This window comes from Mya arenaria, chromosome 6 (genome assembly GCF_026914265.1).
Source record: "Mya arenaria isolate MELC-2E11 chromosome 6, ASM2691426v1".
NCBI classification, from domain to species: Eukaryota; Metazoa; Mollusca; class Bivalvia; order Myida; family Myidae; genus Mya; species Mya arenaria.
Window position 1 is genome coordinate 67,487,720 of NC_069127.1, and position 19,545 is coordinate 67,507,264.

Here is a 19,545-nt window from a genome sequence, read left to right on the forward strand (position 1 = left end):
ATACATTTAATATGTTTATGAGAAGAACTAGTCAACACTGACCTATCAACAATGGCTTATGACCTTTTTGATGATTGCAAATACTTTTAGAAAAATATTTGCAACTTTTGTAACTAGGAAATGAATTGTATCCACTCTTTTCCACAATTTTATGGTATATCTTTCTTTTTGGAAAATATACCATCAAGAAACCATAATACATAGTATGGGGCAATTTGACATAAAAAACAAACTTATATTGTCGACAGACTTGGAATTAATTTCTTTTGTTTAATTAAAGCATTAACACTCATTGATATTTCTTTGATTCATAAAAATCCCGATATTCGTTTGGAAACCGTTTTTTGTTTTTTTTCCCTCAGTAGCCCATGCCTTAATTTACAATACCTAAATACTTAACAAATACATTTTGTTAACAGACTGTGGCGTTTTTCCGCATAAAGACAACATCAACGTATCATACCCTGAAGGTTCTTCATACCAAGCTAATGCGACTGTTACTTGTGTACCTGGCTACGAGATCAACAACACAGGAGGAGAGAAAACACAATACGTCACATGCCTAAACGACGGGAATTGGAGTATACCGAAAGGTTGTGTAAAGAAAGGTAAACGTCTGTTACTTGTTAAATATTATTTGTGTATAAGTCGACATTGACTCACTACTAAAAGTCATCAAACATCGTATTTAAGTGTTATTCTAATGGTTGTCTATCTCATAGTAAAATAAATTTTAACTTTTAAACTTTATTAACAATATCATCCTAAAATGCAGATCTGATAATTCCAGAATATCAAAAATTGCACCCTTTGTCTATAAAATAGTAAACATCTTTAAAAATTGATTCTGACTCTGAATTTCTTTATTATAAAACTCGTCTGTTCACATGCAGATCTATAATGTTTAAGCAAAACACTAATGATTTGAAAACGAACCACTTGCACTGTGTGCGTATTGTTTTATATACGCTTACAACGATAGGCCCCTTTTGGAAGTGGCATTGAAAATTATTGGCTTTGTGTTAAGAAAAAAAGTACGAACTACGAACGCAGAAATATTTTCTCTGAAACTACTGAAGCAATTTAATTGAAACTTCACCGTAAGCTTTCTGTGATGACCATCTACAAAAATACAACGAAACTTTACGATTTACCCACAACGCCAACAAAAGATGGTTTACTTTTTGTTTTACATTTAAAAATCTATCTTAAATCATCCTATTCTCTAGCTATATATATGTATATGATGCAATACACTATAATACCTGCTTAAACTTCAATGAAGTGTGAGCAACTTTTTCTCAAAAATGTTTGATTCTCACAACAGTCACCTGACTTCAGCGAAATGAACAATTCTAACTTTTCTTGTAATCATTTTGATGGTGATGGCTACCACCGCCTTCGGTTCAACTAAAGGTCAACGCTTTGGCTTCGAGGAGAGGAAATGCACTAGGGTTGCACTGCATGTACCAAGTTTATTTTTGTATTATCAGTACTATATTGATAAAGAATTTTATATGTTAAACTGGACCAGCGAAGGCTGATTGTTTCAGTGAAGGCTGATTTTTGTGTGCTTTCCCTACTTCACTCATAGTTTGGCAAAGTTTGACGTGTGGAGGCCATTACTTTGATATTCTGTCGACAGATTTCATTACGGTGGTTTTTATACCTTCTTCTTGAAACGAAAAAAACTGTGAAAGAATGTTAACTGAAAATGCCAAGTCGTAACACCTAAACAAAATACTTGCCGAAAAAACACGCAAGTGGTTGTATGTGTTCGAAAGATGTTATATAAACTTGAAACAATCATATATAGATATTAGCACGTGTTATTTAATTAGATTATTTGTTATTCATATTCAAAATGTTCGCTGAAATCTTTACTGGTATTTAAATGCCACATCCTTTCTAGTGGGTGTAAGCCATCCCACTGAAAACAACACTCCTCTTCCGTTGAGACATTTACAATAGGGACCTGTCCAGGTGCGGATCAGCCTTCTAAAATCCAGATTGTTTTGAGAGAACCTTATTTTCTTCCTTCGGGAGGCTGTTCCATACCTCACTGGCCTCAAAGCGGAAAGAGTTCTCTCCATGTTTAGTTGTTCTTACTGATGGCACATCTACACAGTTTTTATGTCTGCGATTAAAATAACATGTCTTAAAAGCTACAAGGTGTTGATTATATCCTGGTGAAATACCATACATACATTTGTATGTTTCAAATTTTGCTTAACAGAGGTGAGAGTAAAAGCATCAGCGTGTCCGCTTGTGTAAGATAGGTTCATTCACACCCTCGCGCAGGTAGTTATGCGGAAACTCGGTAAACGTCGTAAAAAAATCTGAAAGACCTACACTTATACCTTTCCATTTGCATCAACATTGTCCCTAACAGCAAAGAAATTGTCTACAACCAAGAAGAACACAAACGGATACTATTAAATTGACCTTAGAAATAAGGGCCTTCCACTGAACAAACGTCGTTTGAAGGACCTAATAATAAAACGTTTAAAAATCATTTTCAATTCAATTTTCGATTTAGTTTTGAGGTTCAGTTTTTAATAAGCATAATACATTGGATCATGTGCAGGTGTAATTGGAAGTTAAGGAAATTTTACGAAAGAAAATTTTGTCAGAATTTCAATCAGAAGGTATTTATATTTTTTTCGGAAATGTTTTGATATACATTTAATATGTTTATGAGAAAAACTAGTCAACACTGCCCTATCAACAATGGCTTATGGCCTTTTTGATGATTGCATATATTTTGAGAAAAATATTTGCAACTTTTGTAACTAGGAAATGAATTGTATTCACTCTTTTCCACAATTTTATGGAATATCTTTCTTTTTGGAAAATATACCATCAAGAAACCATAAGACATAGTATGGGGCAATTTGACATATAAAACATACTTATATTGTCGACAGACTTGGAATTAATTTCTTTTGTTTAATTAAAGCATTAACACTCATTGCTATTTATTTGATTCATAAAAATCCCGATATTCGTTTGGAAACCGTTTTTTTTTTGTTTTTTTCCCTCAGTAGCTCATGCCTTGATTTACATTACCTAAATACTTAAGAAATACATTTTGTTAACAGACTGTGGCGTTATTCCGCATAAAGACAACATCAACGTATCATACCCTGAAGGTTCTTCATACCAAGCTAATGCGACTGTTACTTGTGTACCTGGCTACAAGATCAATAACACAGGAGGAGAGGAAACACAATACGTCACATGCCTAAACGACGGGAATTGGAGTATACCGAAAGGTTGTGTAAAGAAAGGTAAACGTCTGTTACTTGTTAAATATTATTGGTGTATAAGTCGACATTGACTCACTACTAAAAGTCATCAAACATCGTATTTAAGTGTTATTCTAATGGTTGTCTATCTCATAGTAAAATAAATTTTAACTTTTAAACTTTATTAACAATATCATCCTAAAATGCAGATCTGATAATTCCAGACTATCAAAAATTGCACCCTTTGTCTATAAAATAGTATACATTTTTAAAAATTGATTCTGACTCTGATTTTTTTATTATAAAACTCGTCTGTTTACATGCAGATCTATTATGTTTAAGCAAAACACTAATGATTTGAAAACGAACCACTTGCACTGTGTGCGTATTGTTTTATATACGCTTACAACGATAGGCCCCTTTTGGAAGTGGCATTGAAAATTATTGGCTTTGTGTTAAGAAAAAAAGTACGAACTACGAACGCAGAAATATTTTCTCTGAAACTACTGAAGCAATTTAATTGAAACTTCACCGTAAGCTTTCTGTGATGACCATCTACAAAATTACAACGAAAGTTTACGATTGACCTACAACGCCAACAAAATATGGTTTACTTTCTGTTTTACATTTAAACATCTATATATATATATATATATATATATATATATATATATATATATATATATATATATATATATATATGATGCAATACACTATAATACCTGCTTAAACTTCAATGAAGTCTGAGCAACTTTTTCTCTGGATGTTTATAGTTAAGTTGTAACAGAAAAAAGTCTGATGCAATGATAAAATTACATTTTTTAAAATTTCACAGTTAACCTATGTACTTGAAGGAAGGGTAGCAAATCTTGCTACATTGTCAAGTTATTTATAACATAACTGACCAGGCGACTTTGTGTTCACAATAAGGTCCAAAAATGCTTGATTCTCACAACAGTCACCTGACTTCAGCGAAATGAACAATTCTCACTTTTCTTTGTAATCATTTTGATGGTGATGGCTACCACCGCCTTCGGTTCAACTAAAGGTCAACGCTTTGGCTTCGAGGAGAGGAAATGCACTAGGGTTGCACTGCATGTACCAAGTTTATTTTTTATTATCAGTACTATATTGATAAAGAATTTTATATGGTAAAATGGGCCAGCGAAGGCTGATTGTTTCAGTGAAGGCTGATTTGTGTGTGCTTTCCCTACTTCACCCATAGTTTGGCAAAGTTTGACGTGTGGAGGCCATTACTTTGATATTCTGTCGACAGATTTCATTACTGTGGTTTTTATACCTTGTTCTTGAAACGAAAAAAAACGAAAATTTTATAGATTATTTAATATTATTACAGCAAATACTTAATTAAAATGAGGTGACACCAATGGATCACATTGAACAAAAAATGGGGCTTATACCGAACTATAATAACCTTAATAACTTGAAATAACTTTTTACATAATTATTATGTTTTCAAGTAAGCAAAAAACTGGCATTTAGATATACATGTTATGTCTAATACAATTCAAAAGTATGATTATAGAATTCAAAATGGAGTGAAACATTTTACAATTATATGTACTGACATTATACACCTTTTATGATACATTTAATATTGTTTAATTCAATCAACATTTCATGGCATGTAACATGTAAACATCATAGAAAGTAACATTTGGTAGATAATCATTTAAGCAAAACAAAATAATGAGCTTGTGGCCTGGAAATAAAAATATATAGGTTAAAATAGGGACAAATACAGCGATAACATCAGCAAGTTTACCCGGCTGTACGGGCAATCCATACGCACACGGTTCCGCTAGTTGTCATACCACTGCAAAAATGATAAGTTGTTTCATAAGTATAACTTAAAGGATTAAAGGATAACCGAATTCATTTAAATAGCAAAATTGTAAGGAGCATTATATACATGGGAATTACAGCATTGTACATTAGTGTGTAGTTGGTAAAAATGTTATAATTAGTGTAGTTTGATAGGAATTATCTCTGGAAAGTACTGCTCAGTTATCATGTAATTTAAATACTGCTGATATTATCGGACACGGTAGCGTACAAAGGCATTGTTGATCCCGTGACTGGGTCAATCCCTGCCTACAGGTAACTATCTAAACCTCTGCAAGGCCACTCTCCTGACGATATCAGCAGCTACCACTGTGAAAGAATGTTAACTGAAAATGCCAAGTCGTAACACCTAAACAAAATACTTGCCGAAAAAACACGCAAGTGGTTGTATGTGTTCGAAAGATGTTATATAAACTTGAAACAATCATATAAAGATATTAGCACGTGCTATTTAATTAGATTATTTGTTATTCATATTCAAAATGTTCGCTGAAATCTTTTCTGGTATTTAAATGCCACATCCTTTCTAGTGGGTGTAAGCCATCCCACTGAAAACAACACTCCTCTTCCGTTGAGACATTTACAATAGGGACCTGTCCAGGTGCGGATCAGCCTTCTAAAATCCAGATTGTTTTGAGAGAACCTTATTTTCTTCCTTCGGGAGGCTGTTCCATACCTCACTGGCCTCAAAGCGGAAAGAGTTCTCTCCATGTTTAGTTGTTCTTACTGATGGCACATATACACAGTTTTTATGTCTGCGATTAAAATAACATGTCTTAAAAGCTACAAGGTGTTGATTATATTCTGGTGAAATACCATACACACATTTGTATGTTTCAAACTTTGTTTAACAGAGGTGAGAGTAAAAGCATCAGCCTGTCCGCTTGTGTAAGATAGGTTCATCCAAACCCTCGCGCAGGTAGTTATGCGGAAACTCGGTAAACGTCGTAAAAAAATCTGAAAGACCTACACTTATACCTTTCCATTTTCATCAACATTGTCCCTAACAGCAAAGAAATTGTCTACAACCAAGAAGAACACAAACGGATACTATTAAATTTACCTTAGAAACAAGGGCCTTCCACTGAACAAACGTCGTTTGAAGGACCGAATCATAAAACGTTTAAAAATCATTTTCAATTCAATTTTCGATTTAGTTTTGAGGTTCAGATTTTAAAAAGCATAATACATTGCATCATGTGCAGGTGTAATTTGAAGTTAAGGAAATTTTACGAAAGAAAATTTTGTCAGAATTTCAATCAGAAAGTATTTATATTTTTTTCGGAAATGTTTTGATATACATTTAATATGTTTATGAGAAAAACTAGTCAACACTGCCCTATCAACAATGGCTTATGGCCTTTTTGATGATTGCATATATTTTTAGAAAAATATTTGCAACTTTTGTAACTAGGAAATGAATTGTATCCACTCTTTTCCACAAATTTATGGAATATCTTTCTTTTTGGAAAATATACCATCAAGAAACCATAAGACATAGTATGGGGCAATTTGACATATAAAACATACTTATATTGTCGACAGACTTGGAATTAATTTTTTTTGTTTAATTAGAGCATTAACACTCATTGCTATTTATTTGATTCATAAAAATCCCGATATTCGTTTGGAAACCGTTTTGTTTTTTCCCTCAGTAGCTCATGCCTTGATTTACAATACCTAAATACTTAAGAAATATATTTTGTTAACAGACTGTGGCGTTATTCCGCATAAAGACAACATCAACGTATCATACCCTGAAGGTTCTTCATACCAAGCTAATGCGACTGTTACTTGTGTACCTGGCTACAAGATCAATAACACAGGAGGAGAGGAAACACAATACGTCACATGCCTAAACGACGGGAATTGGAGTATACCGAAAGGTTGTGTAAAGAAAGGTAAACGTCTGTTACTTGTTAAATATTATTGGTGTATAAGTCGACATTGACTCACTATTAAAAGTCATCAAACATCGTATTTAAGTGTTATTCTAATGGTTGTCTATCTCATAGTAAAATAAATTTTAACTTTTAAACTTTATTAACAATATCATCCTAAAATGCAGATCTGATAATTCCAGACTATCAAAAATTGCACCCTTTGTCTATAAAATAGTATACATTTTTAAAAATTGATTCTGACTCTGAATTTTTTATTATAAAACTCGTCTGTTTACATGCAGATCTATTATGTTTAAGCAAAACACTAATGATTTGAAAACGAACCACTTGCACTGTGTGCGTATTGTTTTATATACGCTTACAACGATAGGCCCCTTTTGGAAGTGGCATTGAAAATTATTGGCTTTGTGTTAAGAAAAAAAGTACGAACTACGAACGCAGAAATATTTTCTCTGAAACTACTAAAGCAATTTAATTGAAACTTCACCGTAAGCTTTCTGTGATGACCATCTACAAAATTACAACGAACGTTTACGATTGACCTACAACGCCAACAAAATATGGTTTACTTTCTGTTTTACATTTAAACATCTATATGTATATATATATATATATATATATATATATATATATATATATATATATATATATATATATATATATATATATATATATATATATATATGATGCAATACACTATAATACCTGCTTAAACTTCAATGAAGTCTGAGCAACTTTTTCTCTGGATGTTTATAGTTAAGTTGTAACAGAAAAAAGTCTGATGCAATGATAAAATTACATTTTTTAAAATTTCACAGTTAACCTATGTACTTGAAGGAAGGGTAGCAAATCTTGCTACATTGTCAAGTTATTTATAACATAACTGACCAGGCGACTTTGTGTTCACAATAAGGTCCAAAAATGCTTGATTCTCACAACAGTCACCTGACTTCAGCGAAATGAACAATTCTCACTTTTCTTTGTAATCATTTTGATGGTGATGGCTACCACCGCCTTCGGTTCAACTAAAGGTCAACGCTTTGGCTTCGAGGAGAGGAAATGCACTAGGGTTGCACTGCATGTACCAAGTTTATTTTTTATTATCAGTACTATATTGATAAAGAATTTTATATGGTAAAATGGGCCAGCGAAGGCTGATTGTTTCAGTGAAGGCTGATTTGTGTGTGCTTTCCCTACTTCACCCATAGTTTGGCAAAGTTTGACGTGTGGAGGCCATTACTTTGATATTCTGTCGACAGATTTCATTACTGTGGTTTTTATACCTTGTTCTTGAAACGAAAAAAACGAAAATTTTATAGATTATTTAATATTATTACAGCAAATACTTAATTAAAATGAGGTGACACCAATGGATCACATTGAACAAAAAATGGGGCTTATACCGAACTATAATAACCTTAATAACTTGAAATAACTTTTTACATAATTATTATGTTTTCAAGTAAGCAAAAAACTGGCATTTAGATATACATGTTATGTCTAATACAATTCAAAAGTATGATTATAGAATTCAAAATGGAGTGAAACATTTTACAATTATATGTACTGACATTATACACCTTTTATGATACATTTAATATTGTTTAATTCAATCAACATTTCATGGCATGTAACATGTAAACATCATAGAAAGTAACATTTGGTAGATAATCATTTAAGCAAAACAAAATAATGAGCTTGTGGCCTGGAAATAAAAATATATAGGTTAAAATAGGGACAAATACAGCGATAACATCAGCAAGTTTACCCGGCTGTACGGGCAATCCATACGCACACGGTTCCGCTAGTTGTCATACCACTGCAAAAATGATAAGTTGTTTCATAAGTATAACTTAAAGGATTAAAGGATAACCGAATTCATTTAAATAGCAAAATTGTAAGGAGCATTATATACATGGGAATTACAGCATTGTACATTAGTGTGTAGTTGGTAAAAATGTTATAATTAGTGTAGTTTGATAGGAATTATCTCTGGAAAGTACTGCTCAGTTATCATGTAATTTAAATACTGCTGATATTATCGGACACGGTAGCGTACAAAGGCATTGTTGATCCCGTGACTGGGTCAATCCCTGCCTACAGGTAACTATCTAAACCTCTGCAAGGCCACTCTCCTGACGATATCAGCAGCTACCACTGTGAAAGAATGTTAACTGAAAATGCCAAGTCGTAACACCTAAACAAAATACTTGCCGAAAAAACACGCAAGTGGTTGTATGTGTTCGAAAGATGTTATATAAACTTGAAACAATCATATAAAGATATTAGCACGTGCTATTTAATTAGATTATTTGTTATTCATATTCAAAATGTTCGCTGAAATCTTTTCTGGTATTTAAATGCCACATCCTTTCTAGTGGGTGTAAGCCATCCCACTGAAAACAACACTCCTCTTCCGTTGAGACATTTACAATAGGGACCTGTCCAGGTGCGGATCAGCCTTCTAAAATCCAGATTGTTTTGAGAGAACCTTATTTTCTTCCTTCGGGAGGCTGTTCCATACCTCACTGGCCTCAAAGCGGAAAGAGTTCTCTCCATGTTTAGTTGTTCTTACTGATGGCACATATACACAGTTTTTATGTCTGCGATTAAAATAACATGTCTTAAAAGCTACAAGGTGTTGATTATATCCTGGTGAAATACCATACACACATTTGTATGTTTCAAACTTTGTTTAACAGAGGTGAGAGTAAAAGCATCAGCCTGTCCGCTTGTGTAAGATAGGTTCATCCAAACCCTCGCGCAGGTAGTTATGCGGAAACTCGGTAAACGTCGTAAAAAAATCTGAAAGACCTACACTTATACATTTCCATTTTCATCAACATTGTCCCTAACAACAAAGAAATTGTCTACAACCAAGAAGAACACAAACGGATACTATCAAATTGACCTTAGAAATAAGGGCCTTCCACTGAACAAACGTCGTTTGAAGGACCGAATCATAAAACGTTTAAAAATCATTTTCAATTCAATTTTCGATTTAGTTTTGAGGTTCAGATTTTAATAAGCATAATACATTGCATCATGTGCAGGTGTAATTTGAAGTTAAGGAAATTTTACGAAAGAAAATTTTGTCAGAATTTCAATCAGAAGGTATTTATATTTTTTTCGGAAATGTTTTGATATACATTTAATATGTTTATGAGAAAAACTAGTCAACACTGCCCTATCAACAATGGCTTAGGGCCTTTTTGATGATTGCATATATTTTTAGAAAAATATTTGCAACTTTTGTAACTAGGAAATGAATTGTATCCACTCTTTTCCACAAATTTATGGAATATCTTTCTTTTTGGAAAATATACCATCAAGAAACCATAAGACATAGTATGGGGCAATTTGACATATAAAACATACTTATATTGTCGACAGACTTGGAATTAATTTCTTTTGTTTAATTAGAGCATTAACACTCATTGCTATTTATTTGATTCATAAAAATCCCGATATTCGTTTGGAAACCGTTTTTTTGTTTGTTTTTTCCCTCAGTAGCTCATGCCTTGATTTTGTTAACAGACTGTGACGATATTCCGCATAAAGACAACATCAACGTATCATACCCTGAAGGTTCTTCATACCAAGCTAATGCGACTGTTACTTGTGTACCTGGCTACGAGATCAATAACACAGGAGGAGAGGAAACACAATACGTCACATGCCTAAACGACGGGAATTGGAGTATACCGAAAGGTTGTGTAAAGAAAGGTAAACGTCTGTTACTTGTTAAATATTATTGGTGTATAAGTCGACATTGACTCACTATTAAAAGTCATCAAACATCGTATTTAAGTGTTATTCTAATGGTTGTCTATCTCATAGTAAAATAAATTTTAACTTTTAAACTTTATTAACAATATCATCCTAAAATGCAGATCTGATAATTCCAGACTATCAAAAATTGCACCCTTTGTCTATAAAATAGTATACATTTTTAAAAATTGATTCTGACTCTGAATTTTTTATTATAAAACTCGTCTGTTTACATGCAGATCTATTATGTTTAAGCAAAACACTAATGATTTGAAAACGAACCACTTGCACTGTGTGCGTATTGTTTTATATACGCTTACAACGATAGGCCCCTTTTGGAAGTGGCATTGAAAATTATTGGCTTTGTGTTAAGAAAAAAAGTACGAACTACGAACGCAGAAATATTTCACACACATGTAACATACACGTACAATTGCATCAACAATTGCTTGATTTTTATTCTAAATCAATCAGGTCAAATTCAATGAAACTTCACAGAAAGTTCACAGAAACTTCATGGGTGACCTTCTTCAAAGTACAATAATAAGTTGCAATACACCAACAACGATAATATTATAGTGGCCGTTTATAAAACCATATTCTGTAGATCTACTGAATTTATTGAAAATTCACCGTAAGCTTTCTTTGGTGACCATCTGAAACAATACAACAAAACTTCTCGATTGACTTACAACAACAACAAAAGATGATTTTACATTTAAAAATATATCTTAAATAAACGTTTTTATTTAGCTTTATATATATGATGCAACAACAGAATAATACCTGCGTGAACTTCAATATAGTCTAAGCAACTTTTTCTCAGGATGTTTATGGTTAAGTTGTAAAATAAAAAAGTCTTATGCAAAGATAAATTGGCATACTTTAAAATCTCACAGTTAACCTATGCACATGAGGGAAGGGGGGCAAATCTTGCTACATTGTGAAGGTATTTATAACATAACTGACATGACGACTTTGTATTCATAATAAAATCCCAAATAATGATTGGACATGTGAAAAAAACTGATTCTTACAACAGTCACCTGACCGCACCGAAATGACCTGTTCTAACTTTCTATGGTAATCATTTTAATGGTCAACAAGTGTCACCGCGGCCACCACCGCCTTTGGTTCGACTAATGGTCAACGCTAGGGCTTGGAGGAAGGAAAATGCACTAGGGTTGCACTGCCTGTTTCAAGTTTTTTTTAAATACCAGTTTTTTGTGTGCTCTCCCTACCTTACCTGTAGCTCGGCAAAGGGCGACGTGTGGATGCCATTTCTTTGATAATCTGTCGAAGACAGAATTCAATACTTTAGGTTTAATACCTTCTTCTTGAAATGAAAAAAAAATCGAAGTTTAACAGTATTTTTAACATAATGGTACCTAGAATTTTACTAAAATGAGGTGACGCTAATGGATCACATTCACAAAAAAACTTTGGGTCTACTACCAAAGTATGATAACCAAACTCTTTATATGTGTTATAAAGTAAACAACAAAACCAGCAATAAAATATACATGTTATGTCTAATACAATTTAAAACTATGATTATGAAATTCAATATGGAGTAAAACATTGTAATTATATGTACTGATATTTTACAAGTTTTTATGTTACATTTGACATTTTTAAACATTTTTTCAACATTTCATGGCATGTATAAAATGTATACATTAAAGAATGATATTCAGAATATAAATACAGAAATCGAGATACATTTTGGGTATTATTTGGTTCTTCTTCTTCTTAAAAAAGTACGAACTTAACGTTTGGTAGAATATCATTTACAAGACTTCACATATGATAAATTCAGAGTTATATATTTTATTATGTGACTTGACAAACTAATACTTTCTCAAGTAATTTACGTATTTGTTTTAAATGTTTTAATACTATCTTTAAAATGTACACTAATCACTCAAACAAAACGATTACATTTTAAGCTCGACTATTTGAAGAATAAGGAGGCTTTACTACTCCCCCAGCGTCGGCGTTGGCATCTGCGTCCGGTTAAAGTTTTAAGGACTGGTTGACATTCACTTATAACTCAAATACCCTTTTCTAATTCGCTTAATACTTCACTAAGTTGTTTAGAATCATCAGACAATGAGGTTACATATTATCCTTACTGCAAATTATGTCCCCTGATTAACTTAGGAACTTATGTTAAAATTTTAAGGACATGTTAAACTTTTAGGGGAAGTTGGGATTTTTTATACATAACTTCTATACCCTTCATTCAATTCACTGACTACTTCACACAGTTGATCAAATTCATCACAAAATGAGGTTACATAACTTCATATCATCATTTATACAACTTATGGTCCCTGTTTGACTTAGGAACTTCAGGGATAAGTCAGGATTTAAATTAATAACTTCTATACCCTTCATTCGATTGACTTAATACTTCGCACAATAATTATCGACCATCTCACAATAAGGTTACATAATTACATTGGGAATACTAATTATTAGGATGACTTGTGTCATTGTTCGGGCGTGCCGGTGGAAGGGCAGCGTCAAACTCACCTTTGGTATTGAATAACTTAGCTAGGTTTAACATATAGTGATCAAACTTGGTATATAAAAAGTTTATGGAGACCTTTCATGGGATTGTGTTTGGGGCCCCTAGGATCAAGGTCAAGGTTACTATAAATAGAAAAATGGTCGGTATTGAATCATTTTAAGACAGGGTTGACACATTGCTACCATATTTGGTATATAAGAAGAGTTTAAAGATACCTTTTAAGGGATTGTGTTTGGGGCCCCGAGAGTCATGGTCAAGGTCAAGGTTACTGTTTTTGAGTGTAGAAAAAGGTTTGGTACTGAATAAGCAAGTGTAGACATAGTGTGACCAAACTTAATATGACAAGTTTATGGAGACCCGTTATTGCATTGCGTTTAGGGCCCCTAGAGTCAATGTCATTGTTACTAAAGAATAGATAACCGTTCGGAATTGAATAACTTTAGTTTACATAATGTGACCAAACATGATATGTAGGACGAGTTTATGAAGGACGTCAATGGGATTGTGATTTGGGACTCTAGGGCCAAGATCACTGTTACAAAAGTAACAAAGCAGTTGGAACTTAATCTCTAAACAAAGGCTGAAGTTTTGTCAATCATTTGAAAACCTGATTTTGTCACATCGCGGCGTTTCTTGTTTACTTTTTAATTTGACTTTTTATTGCTTTCCACTGGCACAAATTACATCATTATTGTATTCATTCCTAAGACAAAGCGGCGTAGTCGAGAGCGCTGTCCAACGACATTGTTGGATTTTTCGTATAGTGAACAAAAGCAGACCATAGATATGTCTCTTCCTATATTTATGAAACCTGATCAAAATGTTTCCCTTGATAAAATCTATAACGCATATACATGTTGGGATCAAAACTCGATCACGAGGACAAATCTGAGTTATTTCTTTTGAATACACTATAATATGTCTGGTTCAATATTCATGAAACATTATCCAAAAATTATTCATCAACTCTTGGAATAATTTGAAATTAGATTATGTAGTGTCAACATCTATGGCAACAATTTAAGGAAAATCATAAGAACACACTTAATACATTATATTTTGTCCTTTTTTCATACACTTTATCAGAATGTTTCTGTCAGCAACTCTATTTTTAATTTTGTATTATGTCATGTTGTGTCAAAAACTAGGTCACTAGGTCAAAATGAAGAAACAATCTTAGAAACATACAAAAGGCAATATCTTTTGTTAGGAATGGAAAGTTTTTAGTCACTTGTTTTCCAATCTTTATTTTTTGAATGTCAAAATACCTTGTATATGTAAATTTAAAATAAATACTGTTTAAACTAATGTATTTTGTCATATATTTAGGAAATTTGTTCAGAATGTTTTCTTTGATAAATTATGTAAATTTATAAAAAAAAGGGGCACATGGGGTCAAATACTTTATCACAAGGTCAAATCTTGGAAAAAAAATGAACACACTAGAGACATAATATTTTGTCCACTTCGTAATGTGGTGTCAAAAACAATTTAAAATCTTGAAAAAAAAACGATGAAGGGGTTAGTAATGACAATTTGTAGCAATCATGTTATCCCCTGACCAGCTTGTCTCAGAAGGGATATATAGTTTGATGGTTGATCACTTAAGGTGAAGAGTCTATGTTACTAGGTGAAATATCAAAAGGTATTTTTTCTTTACGGAACAATATCTTGGTAGGGAAATGTCAGATAATGTTCAAACTGGCTCAGAGAGCCCCCCCCCCCCCCCCCCCCGTGATAATTGATAAAGACCGGTTGTTAATGTGGGTCAATTTGGTACAGAAACATGGTCACTAGATCAAAAACTAGGTCACAGGGTCAAGCATTAGAAAAAAACAATCAAATGGTTATACTTTTGGACTATTGTTAGCAATCGTGTTATACCCTGCTCAACTTAAAGTGTTTAAAAAAATGGAGGCAATAAGACAATTACAGATAATTATTGAAAGATTAAATCAGCGATTTTTACAAACCAATATTGATAATTTTTCGAAAAATCTTTTATCACATTTGTTTTAGAAACAGAAGCTTAATTTTCTTCATTTGAAATTTTATTTAAAAAATGTTCAGTATTTCTCCTGTTATTTCTCCAATATAAAACCTCAAAAAAAGACTATCTAATATATACATTTACTGTTTGCAAAGCGCTATGCTACTTCCACTTATCTACCTCATTAGGATTGCGAGTCACTGACCGAGGTAGGGATTCCATTGGTACTTCCCATTTATTTCTGTTAGATAAAGCATCGTGCGAACCTCGGGGTTTCATCAAATATTATCTGAAACTCTGTCATAGTTATATGGGCACTTTTTCCTATAATAAAAATTGGTCACTCAATGGTATTAGGCCTTCTTCGGAAAACGCACAATGCAAGTGTGTACACACGTGGGTAACTGTTTGGAAAATACTAAACATAAAGAAAGACGTTTTGTAATATTGTAATATATGCAAAGTATCTTTGGGCAGGAATACTCTTTTAAGTAACTTTGATAAGCATAAAAATCTTACCACATAATTGTGTTTACTGATGTAATTTGTCTATATTTGTTCGTGTTTTTCAATTTCTGGTAATGAATAATCCACGACAAAAAATGCACAATCAAGATGTTTGTGTGAAATTATGATAAGACAGCAAACTCTTGTATGCCAACTAAGTAAAGAAGAATAGTTGCACTAGTCTTTATAAGATATGCATAATAAAATATCCCAAAACAAATCACTATATGTCATTCCTTTCACTTCATACGAAACAAAATAAATAAACAAATACACATTTTATAGCAAGGCTTTAATAAAGCTATTTTGGTGTAATATTTTACAATTTTACAGCTTTTGTATCAGGTCAGGGACAGTAAATGCTTTGGTTGATACTAAAGTCAATGCTTTTCATTGTGGATTAAACGTTAGGTTGTGCACAATGAAAATAATTAACGATGTGTTGAAAGTTTGTTACTAAATGATGTTCATTTGAAAATTCCGTTGCCATGAGTTTACGATTTCAAACACAGGATATATTCATTTCTAATGCATGTACACCTCTTTAAACATTTTATTTAAATTTAATCAATTTTAAGTTTGGTTTTAGAAACATACACTTCTCATATCATAAATATCTCTACAAAAATATAGGTGACCGGACCAACCCCTTAAGCAAACTGTCAGTACGTTTTGAACCAAATGATTGCTTTTGAATAGTTTTGATAGACTTTTCCACAAACCAGGAGTTCATTTTATATCTATCGCTGTAATTATTTAAAGCTCTTGCCATTTGTTTTTAAAATGACATTGCGATTTTGTTCATTTAATATTCTGGCAAACTGTAACTTTGCATTTAATGCATATGATCCAAATGTTAGGCTTGGTACAATCGATTAATATTTAAATGATAAACATTCATCATAGATAGGTCTATTTAATAATAATACAGGCATTTACATTCAGTTTGTCCTCTGCAGAAAATAACGCAAACATTCAATTCAATTATGCCATTCTAAGATTATAAATGTTAACCGCAACAAGCAGAAATAGGTATTACCTTAGTTGTTAGAATGGTCAGCTCTTGGCATTGTATTAATCATATTATTGAATAAATTGAAGCGTAAATAACACTAAAAGTAAGCATTCACTGAATAACAAGTCACGCCACTAATGGGGAATTTACGACTTTAAAGGGATTGACCTATTGCATTTGAAATTCTAACGTGATAATAAAGACAGCATAAACATCAAAGGAAGCTCTTATTTACTGTACGATTCATTTTCCTATGTTCTTGAAATAAAATTACTTTCCTACTTAGTTATTTAAGTAGCATCATTTACATCGATTAAATCTTGTTTCCTACTTACAAATCTTTATATATCAGATTGATTGAAAACTTATTTTAAAGTCTTTGATATAAAATAATACGTCATTGTATTTTCCTTTGTTTGTAGAAATACAGTTTAATGAATCATGCACACCAGTTGATGGACTAAATCTTTGCATCACTGACAATGCAGTATGCAGGAAAGAGGAGGACAGGGGTTACACGTGTGTATGTAAAGAGACTGCTCCTTATTTTTACAACAACGCCTGTATTGCGGGTAAGTTTTGACTCATTTAAAGATACATCACACTTTTATCGTTTTTGTTCATATTATATGTCAAGAATTTGCTAATTACATGTATGTAAAATTAACACATATCAAGATAACAGCTTGAATAAAATGCAAAATGTACTATAAATAAACTATTGTTTATCTTAAGCCGACCGCTTCTAAGCTTTGTCTTTTTTAATCAGCTCTATTTTAAAATGTATTGACTCCAAACGAGAACCTGAACTTTTTATTGGTCTAAATCCTAGGTCAAAATCAATGTTGTTAACGAACACACCAAAATGCATAATCGAACACGCGTATGAAATAAAAACAACAACATAGATTTAAAAATGCATGCATACATTTAGTTTTTAATACTTAGAACCAGCAAAATATCGTTATGTTTAAAAGATGGGAGGCCATTAAACTCCAAAAATAATACATAAACAACTCTGATAAAACTGTATATGTCGTTGCAAATTTGCCTCATTTGTATTCATTCGCAAATAGTTTCACTTCTTTATTATCGTCTTTGTTCTGAAACCTTCAATTCGTTTTTCATACGGACACAAAAAAAGCTAAATGTTGTGTTTAAAGGCGAAACACAAAATATTGAAAAAAAAAACACATACAATATCGACATTCACTTATATCAATTGTGAAGTGGTATTAATCTTGTTTGTTGTTTAAAAGTTGGATAATTTTACTTCTAACCATTCCATTAGTGAGCATGAACTAAATACCTATGCACAGTCTGGACGAAAGCCATGTATAAGAATACATCCATGATTACATGTTTTTTTGGTAACTTTTTGTTTTGAATTAACATTGATCTATTACATATAAGAGTATTACCGCCTTTGGCTGTTAATATAATTTGTAACATAAACAGTTGAGGAATTTCTTTCTTTACGGGTTTTGATACAGACTGGCGAAAATAAGTATTTATTTGTCCTCTTATTGTGCCTGCCTGTGCTATCGTGAATTGCAGTACTAGTAATTTAAATTACATTTATACAATAAAAACAACAAATGCAGCATGTATTGAATTTCTGTACTGGATTTGTATCTTTCGTGAGTACTCTGTTGAATAAATCACTCTTTTTGATATTTTTTTCCTAAATATGTTAAAATTAAAACATTTTAGTTTGTATGTGAATTTACACCAACCAACCACATACAGTTACTCGCTTCAGCACAATTAGGAAATTAGATATAATACCATCCAATTTTTAATTGCATAACTCACGCTTTTCGGTGGAATAAAGCATTTGTGTCACATTTTAAGATCTTATTTAAGAATATTATAGATATCACATTGAACTTTTCAATTACGACTTACTTTTGCTACATATATATATTTCTTACATTCATTTTCTTTCTAAATGTCTGATCCTATAAACCATGAGAAAATTCCTTTTATTGTATGACAACAAATAAAAGTGTTATCGGTTGATCAAAACTTCACGGTGGGATTTGTTGCGAAGGGTATTTAATGCAAGTTCCGGAAATATTTGGAAGTGGAATTATTAAATGAACAACAACAACACATATACAGGATATTGCGGATGTTAATATCGAAGTATATACTTAATTTTGTATTGAAAGCCATGCTTTCATGAAAAATGTAATTCATACATACTTAGAAAAAAAACAGTTCTTGAAAATCTAATCGTATCAAAGGTTTTCAACGGAGAAACCATTCCTCGTTTTATTAAAACAGCTCCGATTTATTCTTGAAATGTTTTAAAGTAAATCAAATACATACAAACAAACAAGAAATAGGAGCGCATGGTTATTGCTAAAACTAAAATAAAATTGTATTTATGTATAGTATGCACATATGATGGTTTTAACGAAAATGAGTCCTACGGACGATACGATTAAGATAAAAAAAAATTGATAAATAAAAAGCTCAATGGATCGGCACAATCTAACATGACGGTAAAGTTGGAAGGTAGTTGGTAGTTGGGGATTCGAATATTCAACTACTTACCAGTTGCCAGTTGGGGATTCGAATATTCAACTACCTGCTAGTTGTCATTTGGGGATTCGACAAACACTGTTTTAATTCACTTTTATTGGTATATTCGCAAGTCGGATATTCGACCATTTCCAGTCGATTATTCGCGAAGGTTCAAC

General features: G+C 32.3%; 1 protein-coding gene across 2 annotated transcripts in view; it reads left to right on the forward strand.

The window, feature by feature from the left end:
- LOC128238635 (receptor-type tyrosine-protein phosphatase eta-like) overlaps positions 1–19,545 on the forward strand; it is a 105,647-nt gene that overhangs the window by 55,396 nt on the left and 30,706 nt on the right. For both annotated transcript variants that reach the window (XM_052954751.1, XM_052954752.1), the window contains exons 5-9: positions 420–608; positions 3,102–3,290; positions 6,827–7,015; positions 10,556–10,744; positions 17,260–17,409. In XM_052954751.1, the coding sequence (XP_052810711.1) occupies positions 420–608; positions 3,102–3,290; positions 6,827–7,015; positions 10,556–10,744; positions 17,260–17,409 (906 nt within the window). The remainder of the gene's footprint in view (positions 1–419; positions 609–3,101; positions 3,291–6,826; positions 7,016–10,555; positions 10,745–17,259; positions 17,410–19,545) is intronic.